The 22,321-nt window shown below is 36.9% G+C and overlaps 2 protein-coding genes across 9 annotated transcripts; one reads left to right on the plus strand and one right to left on the minus strand.

Moving 5' to 3' along the window:
• The first annotated feature begins 17 nt into the window (after window positions 1-17).
• Window positions 18-2,786, plus strand: Catsup (zinc transporter catecholamines up). Of its 3 annotated transcripts, none has more exons than XM_011633425.3 (4): window positions 18-133; window positions 382-1,438; window positions 1,662-1,737; window positions 1,812-2,786. In XM_011633425.3, the coding sequence occupies exons 2-4, from the start codon at window positions 413-415 to the stop codon at window positions 1,985-1,987; spliced, it is 1,278 nt and encodes a 425-aa protein (XP_011631727.2). In that variant the 5' UTR covers window positions 18-133; window positions 382-412; the 3' UTR covers window positions 1,988-2,786. The 3 variants fall into 3 exon arrangements, with proteins under 3 accessions (XP_011631727.2, XP_025073233.2, XP_011631728.2); XM_025217448.2 differs by having other exon boundaries at window positions 96-233; XM_011633426.2 differs by lacking the exon at window positions 18-133 and adding an exon at window positions 138-261.
• Window positions 2,247-21,032, minus strand: Ttc19 (tetratricopeptide repeat domain 19). 6 transcript variants are annotated; one of them, XM_089077294.1, is made up of 6 exons: window positions 10,511-21,032; window positions 5,042-10,412; window positions 4,561-4,823; window positions 4,091-4,398; window positions 3,832-4,025; window positions 2,247-2,598 (listed from the first exon to the last, which is right to left on the minus strand). In XM_089077294.1, exons 2-6 carry the CDS (start codon window positions 5,357-5,359, stop codon window positions 2,569-2,571), a joined length of 1,113 nt encoding a protein of 370 aa, XP_088933420.1. In that variant the 5' UTR covers window positions 5,360-10,412; window positions 10,511-21,032; the 3' UTR covers window positions 2,247-2,568. The 6 variants fall into 6 exon arrangements, with proteins under 6 accessions (XP_088933420.1, XP_011631734.2, XP_011631733.2 ...); XM_011633432.3 differs by having other exon boundaries at window positions 5,042-5,381; window positions 5,665-21,032; XM_011633431.3 differs by having other exon boundaries at window positions 5,042-5,398; window positions 5,665-21,032.
• Between the last annotated feature and the right edge of the window lie 1,289 nt (window positions 21,033-22,321).

Genomic DNA, 22,321 nt, shown 5'->3' on the forward strand with positions numbered 1-22,321 from the left:
TCATAAAAAAATTAAAGTTTTATAGATGACGCTACTTATCGTAATTGTGACATCTTGAGAACGCGCGATTGCATGCGGTTGGCAAACGGAGGAAGCAGAGAATTAACGGCGGGCAGCGGAGACGAAAAGTGAGGTTAGTCGGATATACGTGGACCACAGAAATGAAGACAGAATGAGGTCTCAGCTCATTCGAAAATCAGATAGAAAGAAAATTGCACACGAAGAAAAAGCACGTATGAGTGCACATATACGTGTTTCTTTGTATGTAGTTCTCTCTTCTATTTAATCTTTGATGAGCCAAAATTTCATCCTGGCACTCTTGTACGTGGTTCAGTAGTATGACGTGTTCATGTCATAAAATTTTTATTGGTACTCTCGTAGATACGCATGTTAACGTCACGTCGACGGGTGAATGCGTCTCGATCGTGCCAACGAAATCTCAGAGGCGATCACGATGATAGAGGATAACGCAGGAAGAGCCACCGTGCACAAATGGATTCTGAAGATAATAACTGTCGCATTCATTATGCTTATCATTTTGAATTTTCCGATGATTTGCGAGAGTCACGATAACCACGAGTTACCTAGTTATAAATATTCAAAAGAAGCGAATGAGATCTATTTAAATGAACAACAACATCAACACCAACAACAATATCAATATCAGCATCATGATCATGATCATGATCACGATCATGATCATCATCATTATCATCATCATCACAGTCATAAACACTCTCATTCGGCACAAGCAAATGCTCCGCATAAAGATCACAACGATATTATTTTAAGAGCTATCGGATCAACCTTGATTATATCTGCCGTACCTTTCTTCATATTGTTTTTTGTACCACTGGACAACACCAAGCAACGTGAGTCGTTGCTCAAAATCTTGCTGAGTTTTGCATCTGGTGGCCTGTTGGGTGATGCGTTTCTTCATTTGATCCCTCATGCATTGATTCCTCATTCGCATGATTCTTCAGAAGTGCATTCACATTCTCATAATAATAGTGATGAATCGGGACATCACAAACATGACATATCTGTCGGTTTGTGCATATTATTAGGGCTCATAGTATTTTTAATGGTGGAAAAAGCAGTACGTATTATTAAGGGTGATCACAGTCACTCGCATGTTTCTGAAGAGAAAAAGGAAGATGTTTTATCAGAGAAGAAAGAAGAAAAGAAAAATAATAGTAAATCAATTTCCAAGACACCCAAAGCATCTTCATCTGAAGATGATATCAAGATTGCTGGTTATCTGAATCTGGTTGCAGATTTTCTGCATAATTTTACAGATGGTTTGGCTATAGGAGCTAGTTATATGGCTGGGAATAGTATTGGTTATGTAACAACATTCACAATATTGCTGCATGAGATTCCACATGAAATCGGTGACTTTGCTATCTTGATACAAAGTGGATATAGCAAAAGAAAGGTAAAATAAAATTATTTTAAGTTGTGCATTCTAACACAGGAAAAAATTAAATTAAATTGTGCAAAGCATTATATCATTGCAAGCAGGGAAAAATATGAGTCACAATATTTTATGTGATAGCACTTTGTTATTTTTTTTATATATATATAAAATTCCTTTTCTATTTTTTTTTTAAGTCTAAAAATTCCACAATTTTGAAAACTTTCTATTATCTTGTTTGCAGGCTATGATGTTGCAGTTAACTACTGCTATAGGAGCTTTATTAGGAACTTTTGTTTCTTTATTGGCAGAAGGAATGGGTAAGAAGTACATAATTGTAATAGACATTAGATTTTTATTCATGTTTCATCTGATTTTATTTTATGCATTCTAGGTGATTTTGCAACAAAGTGGATTCTTCCTTTTACAGCAGGCGGCTTTATTTATATTGCAACTGTTTCTGTAATACCAGAACTTTTAATTGCTACAAAACTTTGGCAATCGATCATGGAGATCCTAGCACTTCTTTTTGGCGTATATATGATGGTTCTTATAGCAGATTACGAATAATTACAGGATTTTCTGTACTATTTTCACTCATCTTTTTTTTTGCTCATTAAGATTTAGGTTAATTTCCATTACATGAATAGTAGTACAGAAGCGCAAATTTTTAGCGCGCGATTAATGGTAACTGTTGCATTTATGTTCATCTTGATAAAAAATGCATAAGATTTCTTCATAAAAATAGATATTTTTTAAAAATAGATTTATTGTACAAGAAAAAAACCTTTATAATATCCTTTATTTTTAAGAAAAAAGCTTGGTGTGATTTCGTGGAATATCGAAATGATTTATTAGATATGAATACATTATCACAATTTATTTATAAGATAATGTCATGATATTAATTTATTTAAATATTCGTGTAGTTAAACATTCATATTTGATAATCTATATATTTTGTTATGAAATAATTTTATAACGATATACATACATATGTTCCTGTATATTATCGTATTATTGATTCAAGATAATTTTTAATTTCACGCATATAATAACTATATTTATTGGTAAATAGTTTATTAGATATTTTAGTTTTATAGTTTTATATAATTATATATCAGTTAATGATAAATCATGTTTAGAAGTACTTAATTTATCTCATCTTCATATCTGAGTGCCTAAAACGGAAAATACTATGTGAAAATGCTAAACTAAATATTTGGAGATGAAATAACAGATACTGAAATTACAGATAAATATAACTTGATGACAAATAGTTTAATGCATAAATTCGAATAAGAACGACTATTTCGTTTATTCTGTTACTCATTACTTATAATAATAAAACGCCTATTCTTATGATTAATCTTATTTTTTTTAATAGAGCCAATATATTCTTTATATAATTATGTTTTTCAGAATGTTGAGAAGAAAAAGATGTCTTATATTAATTAAAATGTATAATTAATATACTTTCATTCAATTCTAATACCTGCTAATAAAATATATGTAATGTAACATATGAAAATTGATACAGTGAGTGATAAACAGCTGTACATACATCGTTAGCATATTTTAATGTCAATAATGCTTTTCAAGTTCATCATATCGTAAAAATTCAAGTAAACTTGTGTATGAGATTATAAAAATGTTTTTTCAAAAAAAAATTATACAGTGGCATCATCAGATTATTGTTTACTGTTATAAAATATTTTTCAAAAATAGGAATTGTACATACAGTAATCTGTTATGCATAAAAATATATGTAGCAATTCCATTATTTAATAGATAGAAAAAGTTTTTGATAACATTTCTTCAAACATAATTATAAATTAAAGTTGTACAAAAAATCTGTATTGTATAAATATGGAGTGTGTAGATGAATATATACTCTATATTATCATTATCTGTATCATATTTTATATATATATATATATATATATATATATATATATAATGTTATGTATATATTATCTAATGTGTTACAATTTTCTATTTTTTTTTAAATAACGAAAATACAGATAAAATAATTTAATTATTTAAATTAATTGTTTATAATATGAAATACAATAAATCGAATTAATAAGTAAGAACTAAAGATATATGAAACTCATTTGAAAATAATACATACACACACATATATATATATATATATATATATATATATATATGCCACATAATAAATTATAACATTCCGGAAATAAAACATGTTTTTTTCTTATATTAATAATGGCTATTGAATATTGAGTAATAACCGGCTCATTTTATAAGAAATTATATTTTGCAGTCATTTATCACAATTAATAAAACTCATTAAAAAGATTAATTTCTAATATCTTTCTACATATATTTACAGATATTATTCATATAAATACATATATTTTTATAACTGAGCTATATCTGAGCTATACCGAGAGTAATCTCTTGATTTCCTTGAGGCATTTATTGGCTTCTAATAAGGAGTCATTGTCATCTCTATTCTTAGCTATTATCTTTCCTTGTTGACAAGATTTTTTAGCTTCATCGTACAAACCTTTTTTCAAAAATACATTTCCTAAATTCACATGAATTGAACCCAAATCAACCATGTCGGACAAGTTTTTGCCTATAAACATATATAGGATGTTTTGTAATTGCAAGCAATTATTAAAGTTATAAGCATATTGTTACCTATTTCTGCCGCAAGAGATAAGTATTTAACAGCTTCATCATATTCTCCTCGTATATAACTGATTGTACCCAAATCATTAAGCAAAACTACAGTCTGTTCATGTTTTTCGCCATTTACCTTTTTACATATGTCATAGGCCTGAAGAAAATAGTTAAAAGCTTCGGTATGTCGAGACTGTGAAAGTAGCATTCGCGCATACCAATCAAAAGTCATACCCTGCAGTAATATAGCGTCATTATTATCAAAATCTTTTTCAACGTGCAATTTTAAATTCTCCATACAGAATTTATAGCCCTGTTCTGCTTTTCTGAAATTAATCGATATCATGATATATAATGGATATGTAATAAAAAAAGAAATTAGAAATATAACAAGCACACAAGTCTTAAATAATTAAATTTTTAAATATATCCTAATGAATATCTTGTTTTATGAAAAGCAGAAATAAATAGCAAATCAAACTGCTTACTTTATTTCGTTTAAATGTTCAAATACTTTGGCCATCTTTAAGCTTATATGGATGACTCGCATATCATCCTCTGTAGCTCCATTTGACATTAATCTTTGCAAAACTGATACAAACAGTTTCTCTGCTTTGCGATAATCACCAGTCTCGAAAGCAAGATTAGCCATTACGTCATAGATATATGTCACAGCATCATAATGTTGTATAGTTTGCGCTTGGCGCAATGCTAAGTGCAGCATTTGTTCTGCCTTGTTATATTCTCCCTTCTACAAAGGGAAAGAAGATATTGCTGAAACTGTATGAGATTTAAATAAAGATTCAAATGTTCTTAACAATACAATATACAATATAAATTAGCAATATAAATATATATAATTCTTAATGCTCTTATGTAATACATAATAGCAAAAAAATACATATGTTTAATATATTTAATATTTACATAATATTGAAAATGTAAAGTGATAAACATTATATACTTAACCTGTATTAACAGTACAGATCGTTTGATCGTCATAATGACTTCCGGGACTTCTTCATTTGTATCCTCGATATCGAAAAGATAATTTAAAATCAAAGTTGGTAAAGATACAGCGAGAAGCATCTTGAATTTTTTATCTTGCGATTTATATCTATCGTTGAAGTAATACTTTTTTATTTTTGTGTAAAGTTGTAAAGGTTTTGCGGCATTTTTATAGACTTCGTTGTACAGACTTCGTTGAGTATTTGCTATTGAGTGTATAAAATCAATACTTGGCAGGACACATCTCAATATACGAGATACCAAAGTCACGCGATACATTTTAACAATCAAATGTTTACTCCTGTCAACACATCCTCACTATAGACACGATCATATGGCTAAGAATTGTAAGTCTCGGTTCACAATAGGTATTTAATCTTTAAGCCATAAGAAATTAACCAATCATAGTCGATTATTCTTTTCATATTCAATTATGATTGGTCAATTTCTTATTTTTTAAAGGTTAAATTATCTATTGTGGACCAACACTGCAGCGGAAATAAAGGAGCGGATGGATGTAATCTCCAATAAAATTCATAATTAAAAATTTATATGCAAATTTATTACAAATCCAAACAGCGTACCGTAGATAGAGAACGAAATGATGATACGGATCGAGAACAAAGATTTACGATAATAATCAGCGAGAGGTGATTCGGAGACCACTTAACTGATCAGAAACTCGGCAACGATTCCGAGCACCTTGTGCTCCGAAAAGGTACTCCGGTTGAGTTGACACGCGCGCCGCAAGCGCCATTACTTCAAATTATAATCGGAGTCTCGAGATCGTTCGAGTATCGCAATATCGGAGTATCGCAATTATTCGAGAATATGCTGACGTGTAGAAAATACAATATGAAAGTACAATGATTTTCTGCTTGCAGGACCGGGATTCTGTACTCGCTTACCGACAATACCGACTATCGATATTGTTAATTAACGACAGCCAATGGCGGCCGCGCTTTTTTCCAAGATCATCCTTGCCATTGGCTGTCGTTAATTAACGACGATTGTCGGTAGACATGTACAGAATCCCAGCCCAGCTTGGTCATGTTGACGTTACATTTGTCCCGAATGTTCACAATTATACAAATTATGATTATACATTATTATATATTACATAAAATAAACAAAATATACAAACGTTAAAATTTGAATCTAAATAAAGATAAACTAAGTACACCACAAAGCGACTTACAAATAATATTCTCTGGCGATAAACATGTTTCAATGACAACAAGAATAAGTAATGATTAGACTAACTTGCTCCATATACTAAGTAATAAACTAAACAAAATACAATGATAAAACAATAAATGCTAAAATAAATGTTATTCCTGACGGAAGGATAGACTATTAATTCTTAATAACGAGATCGCAGTAATTATGTACCAAAATACAAAGAGAACGTTGAGAATTTACGGACGGATCATTATCACATTTACAAGATTTATCAGACTTAGGCTGATATTCATGGTCCGTTCTCAAGATTCTTAAGATCATCTTAATGAGGATCGTCTTATTTGATGAAGATAACCTTAAGATATTATGAATTCATAGTCGTGAATAAAACATCTTAATGAAAAAGCTAATACTTAAGATCATTTTGTTGCATAGAAGATTATCTTTATAAAGATTGTACTTAAGATAGTACGTATTTATGTTCGAGAATTTCCGTAATAATTCCGTTAGAACAACCAATAGATCGTAATCTGCTTAGAGCCTGCTAACATCAACGAAATTTGATGCGAAGAAAGCAAAGGAATCAAATAACAAATAAAAAAAAGTCAAGTAAAGAAACAAGTAAAAGCAGACATTATACGCCTGCTGAAAAGAACCTCTTTTTACAAATATCTTAAAAAAATACAAAAAGATTATTGAATGTAAAAAAAGTAATATTAACTCACGTGGTGAAAAAAAAGTTGCATGGACTCAGATTTCAGAAAAATTTAATAATTCATCATTAATTACACAAGAAGTAAAAAAATTTTAATTCTTTATAAAATATAATTTGATTATATTGAGTTAGATCATGTCAGGAAAAATTTAATTATCCCAGCAAATCATGAATATAATTGCTATATAACATAGATATAAAAACATATATATTTATATCTATGTATTTACTGGGGTTATATAATATTAATATGATATAAACAATTCCTTCTTATTTGCTACAATTTCTATCAATATTACAAATCATTTTAATATTATAAAGAAGTAAATGATGTTCTTAACACCTAGTAAACGATCAATTTCGAAACATGATTTAACACAGTTTAAACCTAGTATTACAAATAAACAATTGTTGCCATATAGGTGAACAATAAATTAGAAAAATAAGATTTAACAATTCAAGACCAAGTAACACTAGTATATACTAGTATATAAATGTTACAACATTATCATGGCAATATGATATCACGCAAGTCACAGTATAGATTCTTAGGTCACAGTATAGATTCTTAGGTCACAGTATAGATTATCTACGGTTTTAACTTGTCGGTCGATAATGTAGTGTTCATCGACCTCAAGGTAGCGTTAAAACCAGAGATATTCACATGTGTTATATAACAGTTACATTGTTGAACAAGAAATTACAACTAATATATACATAATTACATGTAACATTGTGTTTGTGCTGGGCACATACCGATTTTTATTCAACACTTATGCAATTACATACGGGTCCTTGTAGGCAGGTTTTAATTTATTACTGTGGCCCGGTTTCGATTACAAATTTCTGACAAGAACATAATCGCTTTCTTTGTAACTAGTCTTGGTTTCAAATGTCTAGAATCGTAATACGATTTGTTATAACTTCGTAATTCCTCCGTCGTTTCAATAGCCAATTTCGCATCGATTTCTTTGGTTTCCGGTTTATCTTCGTTATCATTAATATTAGGATTAACAAGTTCTAATAACACTTTCTAATAACACTTTATCCAAATGATTACGTGCGTAAAAACCAAGCTAACTTAGACAGCGTATTCTTAATAAATAAATGTTGTTAATTGCATATTGAACAAACGAAAGGGTTTTATGCCAGAAACCAGGATCATTCAATGCCTTTTTAAGGGAAGACTTAAGGAGTCAATTTATTCTTTCTATCAATCCGTTGATCCATAGAGACGCAACGATGTTTAATATTTAACAGTAGTAGATACAAAACTAACAAGTTCATTAGAAATGAATGCTGTACCTCTATCGCTAATAATTTCATCCAGTTTACCAGAAATATGAATTAATGTGTTCAAATGAGAAATAACTTCCTTGATATTAGTGGTCTTGAACAGCCACATGAACCTGGTGAAAGCACGAAAACATCATGATCCTTCAAAGTGACCAGAAAACGATTAAAATGATCGACATGTAACGTTTGAAAAGGTTTTGAAACGCTAGGTACAACATTTATTTCACCCTCTACGAGAGGAGGAATTCGTGATCAGACAGATAATGCAATTGTCGATGTGCTCAGATTGTATTTTTCTAATCATTGATGGAAATCAATAATTAGCCGAAATTCCCTATAATAAGTTTTATCAAAACCACGTGCTCGTCGTAGTAACACTTTAAGACGTTAACTTGGGACAAAACTCGGCGTATCATTTTTCGTTTTTCTATAAATCAATCCATCAATCAATTCGAATTTGTCGTGACTAGAAAATTCCAATTCATTTGCCAAAGATCTGAGCTGTATATCTTGCTGCTGTCTGAGATCTCGAGTTCCCGTTCGAAAGTCATAGGACTCACGAGCGTAGCTCAATCTGATGAGTGTACCATATGCGATCTTGCTCTATGTTTAACATCAAATATATATTCCTGTAGTGCAATTGTCCATCGCGCGATACGCGGATTCAAATTTGCTTTGTTAAACGTATATGACCGCGTTGCAATCGATAACTACAGAAAATTTAATTCCATACATATAGATGTGAAATCTTTTAATAGCCCTAACAATGGCCAACATTTCAAGCTCGTAGCTATGATGGTTCGATTCTGCTTTATTCGAAGCTTGATTAAAATATGCTACAGAAGCCCATTCACCCTGCTTTTGCTTTTGTAATAAGATAGTACCGAGACCGTGAGCACTAGCATCTATATGTTACGTCTTGCGCGGCACGTTATCCGGATTCTCGTTGCGATAGCCGATAAAATTCCTTGGAATTAAATCCTTCAGTTACGCTCATCTCAACCGGAAACGCCTAATTGCGGGAGACACAACCTTACTTCTCGTACCTCGATCGTTTCTATTTGTTTCGGGGCTATCTACGCGGAAATACCCCTAGGAAACAGAGAGCTAAAGGCGAGGAAGGGTTTCGTGGATGGAGAGAAGGATTTATTAAAGAATTAACCAAATAAATTGTGATAATATTTATTTATACAAATTGCATTATATATTCATATACAAATTGCATTATATATTCATATAAAACAACAAAACTTGTTGTCAATAAAGATGCAGAAAATGTTTAAAAATAAGTGCAGCGCTTCAATACATAAACAGTACAATAGTTAATTCCTTTCCACAAAATGGCGACAACTTAAAACAAGATAGCAGATTGTCGTTACAGAATAGCTGTGGTGTGCTATAATAAATTATACGCAGAAGTTTACTAAATCAGGCTGATTCGTCAAATTTAAAAAAGTTAATTGTAAGTTGCTTCGATTACTAAAATGCTTCATATTTCATTTATATTTCATTTGTAAACTGATTAACACACGATAGAAAAGAATTTAAATCAAATACGTACGCTTTTAATAATTAATCATGTCGGAATCATTTTCAATTAACTATTAATGTTTCCTAGTCTCCAGACTAGTATGCACGCAGAAAATATACTTTTACTTTTTATACTGTATCGAGCTGTTAAACCTCTTAGATACTTAAATGCTTATCGCGTCCAACATGTAAATTAGAAGGAGATCTTACCGTATAATGATAAAAATAGAGAATTATTACCTTGGAAGACGTTGTTGCTGCGGTTCCTTGAAACTTCTTAACTGTTATTTATTTATTGTAATCAGTTCAAGCTCAAAAAAGAGGAAGAATCTCAAAACTGACTCGGTGATGAAGCATTATGGCTTCATGCTAGAAATTAAAAACAATTTTATTACTCGTTTACATTACAGTGAATCAGAGTATCTATATATCTAGCATGCAATTAGTAATTTGTGCGCACTTCAACATTCACTTACATTGTATGGAAATCTCAATTCTTTTTTCAAAAAGAAGCGGCTTGCGGTTTCATCAACGCATGATGTTGAATCTCTTGTAGCGTAATGAGGACTCACTACCGGGAGAACGCCGGTTCTCTCCCAGCGCAGAGCACTAGTATAATAGAAGAATAGATAAGAGATAGTACAAGCAACATATGAGGGCTGCAATCGCGTTGCAAACTGCGCTGGAGCTGTATCCGTGCTACTAACCCATCATATAAGGAAGTAATAAAAATAAGCGACTTGTGATCCTGTCAATGTTTAAGGCGGACAGAGTAAATCTCCCGCACAGGGATCACTATCAGAGAAAACGCTCCCTTCTCTGGCGCAAAGCACTAATGATAGAAGAGAGAAAAATAAAAGAGAGAGATATGGAGAGAGAACATGCACACTCTGTTCGTTACATTTAAAATCACTATTCTTTATCAATTACTTTATAACCTCACGGCACGATAGTGACAGTTAGAGATTAGGTTATTACGTTGCTTCGAGGTTAGAATCTTATCGTTGATTTAAAGTTATCAATTGTCAGTATTTACTTGTGTATTTACTTGTGTAATAGATTAAACAAGATATTTTATGATAATAATTCCTTTAATTATTCATATAATGTAGTAATATATTTTTATACATGCAGTAATATATGCATAGATATGCAGAAAAACAATTCATAAATTCGCAATTAATTTGTGTCCTGTACCATAATCTTGGTGTATTACAGTCACAATTACAATTTATAGTTGTATAATGATACAGAGTATTTGAAAAATAACTAAAATTTACAAATAAATAATTGAATCGCTCGTATACAATTTTCTACGAAGACTGCTTACTGCTTATGCTTTACTAAAGCAATAGAGTGAGTGAAAGTTTGAGAGTGATAATGCCCCGCAGGACCCAATCAGCTTGCGCGAATTCTAGTAAGTCTTTCTTTCGAACAATCAGATTTAAGTCGCGCACTGAATTCATAAACTGTTTTGATTGAGCGAAATCTCAGTTAATTTAAGAGGTTCAAATTGCATCAATAATTAATAATTAGAATCGAATAATTATACTAATCTGAAAAATAAATTGTTGCCCTAGTTTACATTAAGCACTTGATATGCATATTTGGTGGTAACTTTTTATTAATTATCTTAATTTCGGCAATATGTTTAAAAAATGGTGTACTATATTAGTACAATATGTATTAAAATGATTAATTATACGTGTATGATTATACACGTATTATATATATATTTGCATGTATAGTCAAAATTAAAATAATTTAATAGAAAATTACTAGTTAGTACGCGTATCAAGTAGTCGGTGTAAATAAGGCCATTGCGGGTAAATCTTAAGTTCCATTTGCAATTTTATCAAATGTTTCAAAATATTTTGTTCGAGAATTATTTGATTTTAAAAGGCACATTTGAGTTGCGTAAAGGCCATTGTCAAAAAATTTTAATCATATTAGAGATAGTCGGGTTCGTTAAGCCTAAGGAGTTGGGACTCCGAGCAGGATCAAAAGGATGGAAGGAAATCTTCTTGAAATCACTAACACACTTTTTTTATGTTACTTGGTTTATTTAACAATTGCACAATTTCTTGGATTTAGTATTGCTTATTTTATTTCTGTCACACACGGTTAAACGTCGGCGGGCGCGTATCGCGTTACTCTGGCGGCCGTCGACCGAATATGTCACCTGAGATGCTGATAGTACGGCTCGCGTGAACTTCGCTGTGCTCTTGTAATATCTTGCGCAATAATTATAATAACAATTCCGAACGACACGTTATGCTTGATTCTTGACTCTCCCGATTCCGCCTTGTGTAACCGGTTATATAGTCTGATCGATGCCCGATCAGCATTCTGATCGATTGCGTCGATCGGTTGCATGATATTGATTAATCAATATTACGCTCGGTTTGATCATCAAATTTAGGCATTTGCTGATTAGCTTTTTCGCAATGTTCTCGCGATGCATTTCTGCGGTCTTTCGAAAGACTGGTCGCAATTTCGGCGGTCACACATTTGTGTCGTCTTTCGAAAGACTTTTCGAGATTCATGCGACCTAATTTTGTTGCCATGCGGATTACTTTTATTATTGGTTATTATTTTATTATTGGTTGTAGACCTGGTTACAACATCCCCCCCCTGTTAGTAAAAGAAAACGGAGGTACGAAGTTTTCGCTTTTTACATAATTTTTTGTTTTTTCCGATACATTTTTTGATATAATCATTTACTTAGAATCGAATACTTTCGCTTATTCTAACGGCGCAATCTACATTGCGTGAGTTATTATTTCATTTTGTTTTTTCTTTCTTAATACAATTATTATTGTTGCGATAACAATGATTATTATTAATGAGCTGCTAATTGATACAGGATATACAAAGTGTTTTTGTGAAAAAAGGGATATCTTGTTATTGTCTATTTCGTTCTTCATGTTATTTAATTTTTTTGTTAATTCTGTCAGGTCTGTTGCGTCTTGTATAACTTTTAATTTAATTTTTTTCTGTCTTATTTATTATATCGGTGTGACCCTTCTAATATTTCATTCTTTTTGCGATGAGCTCTCTGGCTGCATTTCGTCAGTTGTCGAAGTGTCTTCCTTGTGTTAACACAATAACGGTCATAACAGTAATTTTAATCGTGATCCGCCAATTTTTAATGACGATGCCGTGGCGGAAGCCTCGTCTGGTGACGACTTCGATATTGAAGTCGACGATAGTGACGTTGATGAACTTATGGACCATCCTGACGCCCAGACCCATTTCCGTCGTGTGCGCGAGTGGTTGATGATCGTCAACCACTTCTATAGTAATGGTGTGTTCCATGTGTGTGGCGTGATTGTATATGGTTCGCCACCAATGAGGCTCCCGGCAGGGTTTTCGAACTACCTTGGTCCGTGGAGCTTTATGAGCTTCTCGTCTCAATGCCCGACGCTGTATTTGCCGATGTGGTGGTGGAGGACGAGGAGGTGGAGGGCGAGGAGATGGAAGATCCGGACGATCCCGTCGAGGTAGCCGCTCTAGACGAGATTGATATGGGGGATGACCCCGCGGCCAACCCCGCGCAGGCGAGGGACCGCTCTCCTGGGGCCTAATTTTTTGTGTTTTTATAGTTATAGTTTATAGTGTAGTATTTTATAGTGTAGTATTTTATTGTGTAGTGTTGTAGTGTAGTACTGTAGTATAGTACTGTAGTGTAACTCTGGATGTTGGATTATTTTCCGGACCTGGGATTCTTCTTTGGTAAGTTCCAACATTTTTATTTTTATTTTCTTATTATTTTTATTTTTCTTGTATTATTCTTTTAATTTTCAACGAACGGTTTAATTCGGTTCGCGTGCACATTTATCGTTCGGCGGCCCATTTTTATTTTATAGTTTAAATCGCTTAATTTTTCTAAAATTGTGTAGGGTCCGATCCATAACGCGTCTAGCTTTTTTGATCTCCCTCGCCGAACTGTTTCGTCGTGTAGTAGGACTTTATCTCCTATTTCGAACGTGCGTATTTTTGTTTTTCTGTCGTATGTTTCCTTTGCTTTTTGTTTTTCTTCTTTTACATTTTCCTTCGCTATCTGATTCGCGGCTCGTATTCTTTCACGGAGTTCTTGTGCATAATCATCGTATGTATACGATGATTTCGGTGAGCTAGTTAGGGCCGTAGGTAGTGGTGCCTGGTGCCCGTATACCAGTTCGAACGGCGTGAATCCCGTAGCGGTGTGCGGTGTCGTATTATATGCGAACATCGCATACGGTATCCATTCGTCCCAGTCTGTCTGATCATTATTAATATAATGTCGTAAATATTCGGTTAATGTCCGATGTGATCTTTCGAGTGCTCCGTTTGTTTCTGGATGATAGGCCGTCGTTTGCAATTTTTGTATTTTTAATAATTTGCACGTATTTTTAAATAATTCGCTGGTAAAGTTTGTTCCTTGATCGGTCAGTATTTTTTCTGGAATTCCATATTCTAATATAATTTTTGTGACAAATTCTTTCGCTACTGTTGTCGCCTCTTGATTTTGTATTGGTATTCCTTTGCTAAATTTTGTTAAACTGTCCTGAAATGTCAATACCTATTTGTTTTCCATCGTTATAGGCAAAGGTCCTACAATATCTAATGCGCATTTCTCAAATGGTTTTGTTGGCGTATCTGTTATCATTAACGGTACTTTAGTGCGTCGTTGCAATTTATTTTTCTGGCAATATTCACATTTTGAAATGTATTGCTCAATATCTCTTTTTAATCCTGGCCAGTTGTGGTGTAATCGTATTCTATTTATTGTTCGTTCAACGCCCTGGTGTCCTCCTATAGGTGCGTTGTGGTATTCATATAATATTTGTTTCTTTTCTTCTTCGTTATATTGTTTTTCTGACGCGACGTCGTCAGTTTGTTGTTCTTGTGTTATTGCTGCTACGTTACGGCTTAATGCGTCAGCATTAGCGTTTGCTTTCCCAGCTTTATGTATTATTTCGTAATCGAATTCTTCCAATTTTAAATTTTTCCGGAATTTTTGCTGTTTTCCGATTTTCCGTTTAATGTCCAACATTCGTGCCGTAAATGTCCTATCTTTTTGCAATAGCTACACTGTTTTTCAATTGTATTTATTCGTGGTTGTCCTTCTGGCTTAGGCAGGGTATATCTATTTGAGAAACGGCTAGTCCTACAATCGCGCCCGTAATGACCGATTTTTCCGCATTTTTCACAACTGAGTGTATGCGCTTTAAATACTGGTCGGTTTTGATAGGTTAGCGTTCGCGCTAGGTCCTCGCGTTTTTTCTTCCGCGGTTGCTCCTGCGATCGCTTCCTGTATCGTTTGATATCGCTGCGATCGTACAATCAATTTAATTTCTTCATGTAAACCGTTCTGGTAATTGTAGAGTGCCTGTTCTTTTATATTTTCTAAAATCGCGCGTTGCTGCTCGACCGTATGATTTTTTCTTTCTTCCATGGATTCGTATAATTCCATAGCTATATTGTCTGTTCGCCTACCGAATTCTTGTGCATTCTCGTTTGGTTTTTTGTTTGAGCGAGTTAAATTCGAGTTGTAAATGTATGGTGCTTCGTTTGCTTAAATATTTCTTTTCTAGTTCTCGTTTTAACTGTTCGAAGTTTATTATATCTCGCGTACGGAAATCCATCATGGCTTTACCTTTGAATTTAGTGCAAAGAATGGCTTCTAATAGAGAATGTTCATCCGCGGGATATGTTTTTTATCGCGTACGTACTTGCATTTAAAAATTCGTACACTCCCCCTCCTTCCCCTTCTACCCTTTTTGCTAGAAATTTCAACCATCGTTGCAACCAAACGTGTCGCGACTTATTCGCACCCGCTAAAAGAAGCATTGATAATATGTTTCAAAGAAAAAATAATGATACAATTTTTTCTAGGAAGAGCCCGCGAAAAGATAGATCTTCGTAGAAATCGATACCGTGTCGCGGCATGTTAAGAGAAGCGCCGATATTCCGGCTGCTATAAACAAATTGGGGGGAGACCTATGATGATGTTCCGATTAGACAAAGGGACAAAAAAATTGTCGATGATATATAATGGAGTGTGCAGGATCACAGTAGATGAAAGTCTAATGTGTGTGAAAAAAATAATTGACGTGAATGGTGTGATGAAAATGGATAATGTGTAAATAATTATTAAATAAAGAAAATATGTTTAATATGGATGAGGAAGATTTTGTGAATATAGTGGACGAAGTGTTTGGAAATGAAGAAGAAATGGAGATTGACAATATTGACAATATTGACATTGATATTGAAGACGAAGAGCACGCATTATCTGACGATAGCAATTACGTAAGTGATCAAAGTGATGACCTTATGGATTACGCAGAAAAAATTGTTATCCGTTCGGAACTCCTTGCGTTGAATAATAAAAAGTATTGTAATAATAAAAAGTATTGTTCAATACAATTTTATTATTCAACGGGGTGGTACACTAACTCTATGTGCCGAATGCATGATTCATCTGGTGGACACTGGCATTGGAGTATTGTATGCCGTTAGGAAGCATGAGATAGATACTCTCAATGCGCTAAACAGCCGATTTTGCTCAATTGCCAACAGTCCGTCTGTGTGATAATGCCATGCAACATGTGCCCAATTTGCACAAATTGAAAAAAGACAACATTGTGAACGAGTCATATGCAAGTGCTCCGTGGAAGAGTGTGATGTGATATAAAAACAATATGGAAAGGTCATTGAAAGAATTAACAAGTTCTCCGGGGCTCAATCTCTCATCTACGAGTAAACGTGGCGATGTATTTTATAAAGAGACACTATACCCCAACTCCCCACTTCCCGATTCCTCGTCCAAGAGTTAAGGGACACTACAATTCGACTCTCTGCTTCTCCACTCCTTCTGAGAGAGCGGAAATAATTCTGGAAGCATGCACATATTATCAGGCACATATTATCATTATAGAGGACACGCATACAATATATTACTACCTCTCGCGGCAAAAAGTAACAGAGATAATTTCAAGAAGCGAGGATAATCATATTGTTTTATTCTCATCAATCTCCGGACATGTCAAAAATACAACGCTTTATATACTGGCTTCAAGTTAAAGCAGTTACAGAGAAAAGAAAAAAAAGAAAGTATGGCGGTCACCGCCACTCCGGCCCTGCACCGAGCGCGCCGGCGCGCGCCGCCGCGCTGCCACGCGCCGACACTGTGGGCCCGCGCACGGGAGTGATACACGCTCGCCACGAGATGGCCAGACGTCCGACCGTCTACTCGTGCGTGAAAAGCCGAAAGGCCCGCCCGCGCACGAGAGTGATCCGCGCGCTCGCCGCGAGATGGCCACACGGACAATCAGCAACTCGTGCGCGGAAGACCACACGGCCGCTATATAAGAGCGGCCAGCACCAGCAACCGACACTACCCCTCAGTGCGTTCTGGGGCCCGTACACGGTTAAGGAGACACTGAGGTCCGACCGCTTGCGGTCAGCTATACGGCTCTTTTTGCCGGCGTTACCGACCCTACACAGGTCGTACTCTCCCCTTGGTGGCCGTTCACGCCATAGAGGGGCTCCTCACCTTTCGACGCGGCCGTTCACGCCGTTGAGTGGACTCTAGGCACTCCTGCCGAGAGGTACCTGAACGAGCCATCATCGCAGACATCGGAGGAGGAGGACCACGCCGCAGAGACGACTCCAGATTCCGCCACCACGTCGCAGCCACCACTACGCAGCCGCCGATCTCGCAGCCGCATCCGCCCGTGCCCCAGCGGCCTGCTGGCCGCCATCTCAGCGGGGAGGACTACCCCCGCCGCCAGCGCAGAGTGGACCACGCGGCTGGGAGGACGACGAGACGACCAGAAACCGACACCGGGGACACCACGTCGACCAGAGCCCGCGCCGCCAGCGCGGAGGAGCGAACATCGCCCGACGGCCTCCGAGCGAGCCCGTCTAGTCGAGCTCTTCGGCGCCCTCTCGATTTCCTCCTCGTCGGCCGACAGTCACACATCCGGCCCAACGTCGCCGGACGCCACCGCGGCCGCACGCAGCAGCTCCGCGGACTTGTCCGCCCACGCCGGGCCGCAGCATCCATTTTCCGGCCCGCAGGGACGCACGTGGCGAACCAGTCACCCCGCAACGGGCGAGGTTTCCGCCGCAGATCGCGGCACATCACCGCCCATCCGTCCCGAGCTTCACAGGACTGCGACCGGAGCCCACCATCACTCCGTGGCGCCTTCTACCCCTCGACTTGGGGAGCATCACGCGGGGAACGCCCCGCCGAGACCACCGGCAGTCTACGTTCCACGCCGCCTCGCAAACTGAAGCCTCGACACCTATCGAAGCCGCTCTGGCCATACGAGCCCGGACGCCTCATCACGGCGGAGCCGGTGCCCGCGAGCGACGCACGCAACGATTCAGGGAAGGACCACGCTCCCCGGCCAACACCGGAGACTCCTCGTATACGCGAGGGACTCAAACTCCCGCACAGCGCAATTAATGTATACGACGTTTTGTTTCTCTATTAAATATCCATAAAATGTACGCATGAGATTCGTCCATTTCTGGGAACCAGCACGACAACCTTCCATTCCCCGTCGCCCATTCCGCCTCGTACTTAAACAGCGGACTACCAGCGTCGGAGACTCAGCAGATCGACAACATATTTGGTGGTGTACATACACACACCACATTGGTGTACCACAAACACCATAAAAGTAAAAAAATGTAAAATTATTTTAATGAGACAGCAACAATTTAAAAGAATCAAGATTTCGCAATATGGAACACCTAGAGCGAGTGGAACGCGAGCTGCTGGAGCAATGCAGCCAAGTCGCTACCTTGGTGGAATGGTTGAAACGATGTAAGGAGTACATCGAACAACTCGAGGAACTTAGCCGTATTAAACGTCCTCGACTCATCGTTACAAATAGACAATCTGCGGTGGCGAGGATCGCACGACTCGCGGGTGCAAAAGTATAATTAGAAAGATGTTTCGTGCACGTTGGTGATGAGTACGCGAGTAGAGACACTAGATCTCTCGTTTGGCCAGAAATCGATGGCATTTGAAAGCCATATATTGACAGGTGATCAATGTAAATTATATCGAGTCGCGACAATTTTTAGAAGACGCTGGTGGTGTAGTGCTCGAGCGAGTGCGAGATATTGTACAAAGTCACGATAGTTTTAAAGTGAACATTGCATTTAATGATGAGTTTGTGACTGACAATAAACGCGCGAACAAAAGTATAAACACTAAAAATAGTGAACTCTTTCGAGTGTCAAATGGACGAGTGGTACGAGCAGTACGTTATCGAACCCACGTTGGCGTCGCTCGAAGAATTCCAAGAACGCGACAGTAGATAGGCGTTGTTGCGAATTCTAAATTTGACTGTAAACGTGAATAAATATAATCCAATGCACGCAGGATGTTACATCGAATTGCCGCGGGAAATTATGTTAAAGCGAGCGGTGATCAACGTACGATCCAAGGACAATGCGTGTTTCGCGTGATCGGTGGTCGCGGCTCTGCATCCGGTCGAAAGGCATACAGATCGGGAATTGTCGTACCCGCATTATACGACAGTGTTAAATTTCCAAGACATTACGTTTCCGATGACGTTAGATCAAATAAAGAAGTTTGAACGAATCAATGACATCTCAATTAACGTTTACGGCTTCGAGGGAGGAAAAGAGATTCTCCCGATACGGTTAACAGATAAGAAAATGGAGAAGCGCGCAAATTTATTTGTACATGCAGGATCCGCGCGACGACAACGCGGGGCACTTCGCGTACATCAAAGATCTGTCCCGCCTTGTGAGCTCGCAAATAAACAAGAAGAAATGCAAAAAATACTTTTGCGACCGGTGTGTATTTTAACAAATTTTATTATTTCTCTTATAAAATTGTTTATTAAAAAATCATATTTTCCGTTTGTAGATGTTTACATTACTTCAGTTCGTCTGAAAAATTGCAATCACATACAACAGACTGCGAAAAGATGAACAATTGCGCCATCCGACTGCCGAGCGAGGACGACAAGTGGCTCGAATTCAAGAACCACACAAATAAGAAACAACTTCTATTCATCGTTTACGCGGACTTGGAGTGCGTACTATGGCGAACGAAACCGGCAGAGAAGGAAGACGCATCGTACACTTATCAGCAGCACGAGGTATTTAGCATCGGATACTATGTGTGATGTACTAGATACTATGCGATACTTTTGTGTTTTTTTGTATGCAATCACGTTTTTTTTTGTATGCACATCAGCTTTCTCTCTCACATTAGACTTCTACTGTAATTCTGCACACCCCATGACCCATTATATATCATCGACAATTTCTTTGTCCCTTTGTCTAAATCGGAGCATCATCATAGGTCCCCGATTTGTTTATAGCAACCGGAGTATCGGCGTTTCTCTTGACACGCCGCGTTCAATCTCATGCAATGAGTCTTGTGGAGGCATATCCTTGAAACGTCTTCGTGACATCACCTCGATACTAATTTTGTACGCGAAGAATCACCGGTGCGCGAAAAACAATTGCTTTTGCGTGAAGAACTTTCAGTGCAACGTCTTCGCAATGGCATTATCACGCATCATTATCTGCGCAAGATACAACGAGGCAGAGTACAACGGTATACAAATTTCGTGGTATATGTGGAGGAACAAACTATTTATTATGTTGACAACAACCTTCTCGTTGGTGTTACGAAACTACCATGGTCAATACACTTATATGAATATATTAGTTCATTGGCTTCGGCACAGGATGAGGAGGAAGAAGAGGAAGAGGAGGACAATTATTCAGAAGTCCCCCCCGCGGATTAATCCCGCGATATGGATAAAATCCCTCTCCTGCGAGTAATCCGGAGGGGGACTACAATTATTTCTTGGATTACTAATTTCTTTTTGTGTATTTGTTAAAGTGACTGAGTGATTTTTTCTTGGATTGTTAAACATTTTTTTGTGTGTATTTTTACGTGACATTTTTTTGGATTGTGACATTTCTTTTTGTATTTTTTAAGTGACTTTTTTTATGACTCTTCTACTTCAACCTGATGAGTCTTTTCTTTATTTTTTACTCGGCAGCGGTGGCGGCGGGCGATGACCCCCCCCCCGTGACGTCATGTCCCTCGCAATTTTCTATTTGTTTATCTATGTATTTATCTTCTTGTTTATCTTTGTTTATCTACTTTTTTATTCACTTGTTTATATCTCCTTCACTGAATCCTACTCTTATTTACCCCCTCCTCCCCCACGGCTCAGGATCGCCGCCTCTGACTTTCCCCTCCCCTCTTCCCCGCGCCTTCCGTTCCCCCCCGCACATCCGCACTCCCCTCGGAGGACCAGGGTTAGAACCCACCTAGTATTACTACTTACCATCAAAAATTTTTTGTTTCTTTTGAATTTATTAACGATTTACCAATTTTTTGGCAAATTAAATTTTTAGTTCAAACAGAAAACATATTTCTCATACTAAATCTAAATGGCAAACATTATCATTCTCCGAAGAATTTCAGGCTTATAATGTTTGTGTCCTTGCTGATGAACATGATATAATATTGTTACGTCGTGACGACTGCACGATTCTTCTCTTTCGGGTATCAGTTATTAGAATTTAATTAAGCGAATAAACGGGTGACACATGTTTTGTTACGTTGTTAGATCGCAACGATTACGCAACTGATCCCTTCCGGGGATCGGTATTAGAATTCGGCTAAGCGGATAATCCCTATTATCCTCGCGGAATCGCGGAAGAACAACATGTGTACAGATGTTTTCTTCAATGAAATCACACACACACACACACACACACACACACACACACACACACACACACACACACACACACACATATAGAGTACCCTTAAAGACATGACTTCTCTTTTTTCACTCAGCCAGAATAGTTTTCAGTCAATTTGTCAGTAATTCAATCAGTCGATGTCAGTCGAAATATTTTTTTTTCACCAAGTACAAGTGATCAAGTTTCCTGGCAACACCGCTTCCACCTTCATCACTTCGCAGGTCCCAAGTCTCCAGCTAGAATAACAGTAAGTTTAACTACACACAGTTCGTTAATAATAATTCTTGGGTCTCTTCTCCTTATATTTTCTCCTTACATTTCTACTCTCTCTTCTCTCTCTCTTTTTCTCTTTGCTTTGGCCGTCGGACCTCTCGGGCTCCCTATGCATTGCGGAGCACTCAGCAAGTTCATGGTCACCGAATAATTCGGGAAATCTACTCTTTTACAATTTTCTTTTTCTCTTCTTCATTTCTCTCCTGCGTCGGACCTCTCGGCTTCCCGGCATATTTCAGAGATTGCCTTAAGGTTTATGTCCAATAATATTTCTCTCACACCCCAACTAACCCATTTCTTCCAGTGAAAATTACATCATCCTTTTTTTCCGAGGCTCGGAGACGGAGGCGAACCCTGAAGAGACTCCGTTATCGTCGCAATAAGCGAGCCCGTCGACCAGCCAATTACTTCTCGGGAAGGACATCCGAGGTTTCTAGACAGACTGACGAAACCACGAGTTGTTCCGGCACAACACT

The sequence above is a fragment of the Pogonomyrmex barbatus genome, unplaced genomic scaffold (genome assembly GCF_055798465.1).
Source record: "Pogonomyrmex barbatus isolate J1 unplaced genomic scaffold, ASM5579846v1 scaffold2, whole genome shotgun sequence".
Lineage (NCBI taxonomy): Eukaryota > Metazoa > Arthropoda > Insecta > Hymenoptera > Formicidae > Pogonomyrmex > Pogonomyrmex barbatus.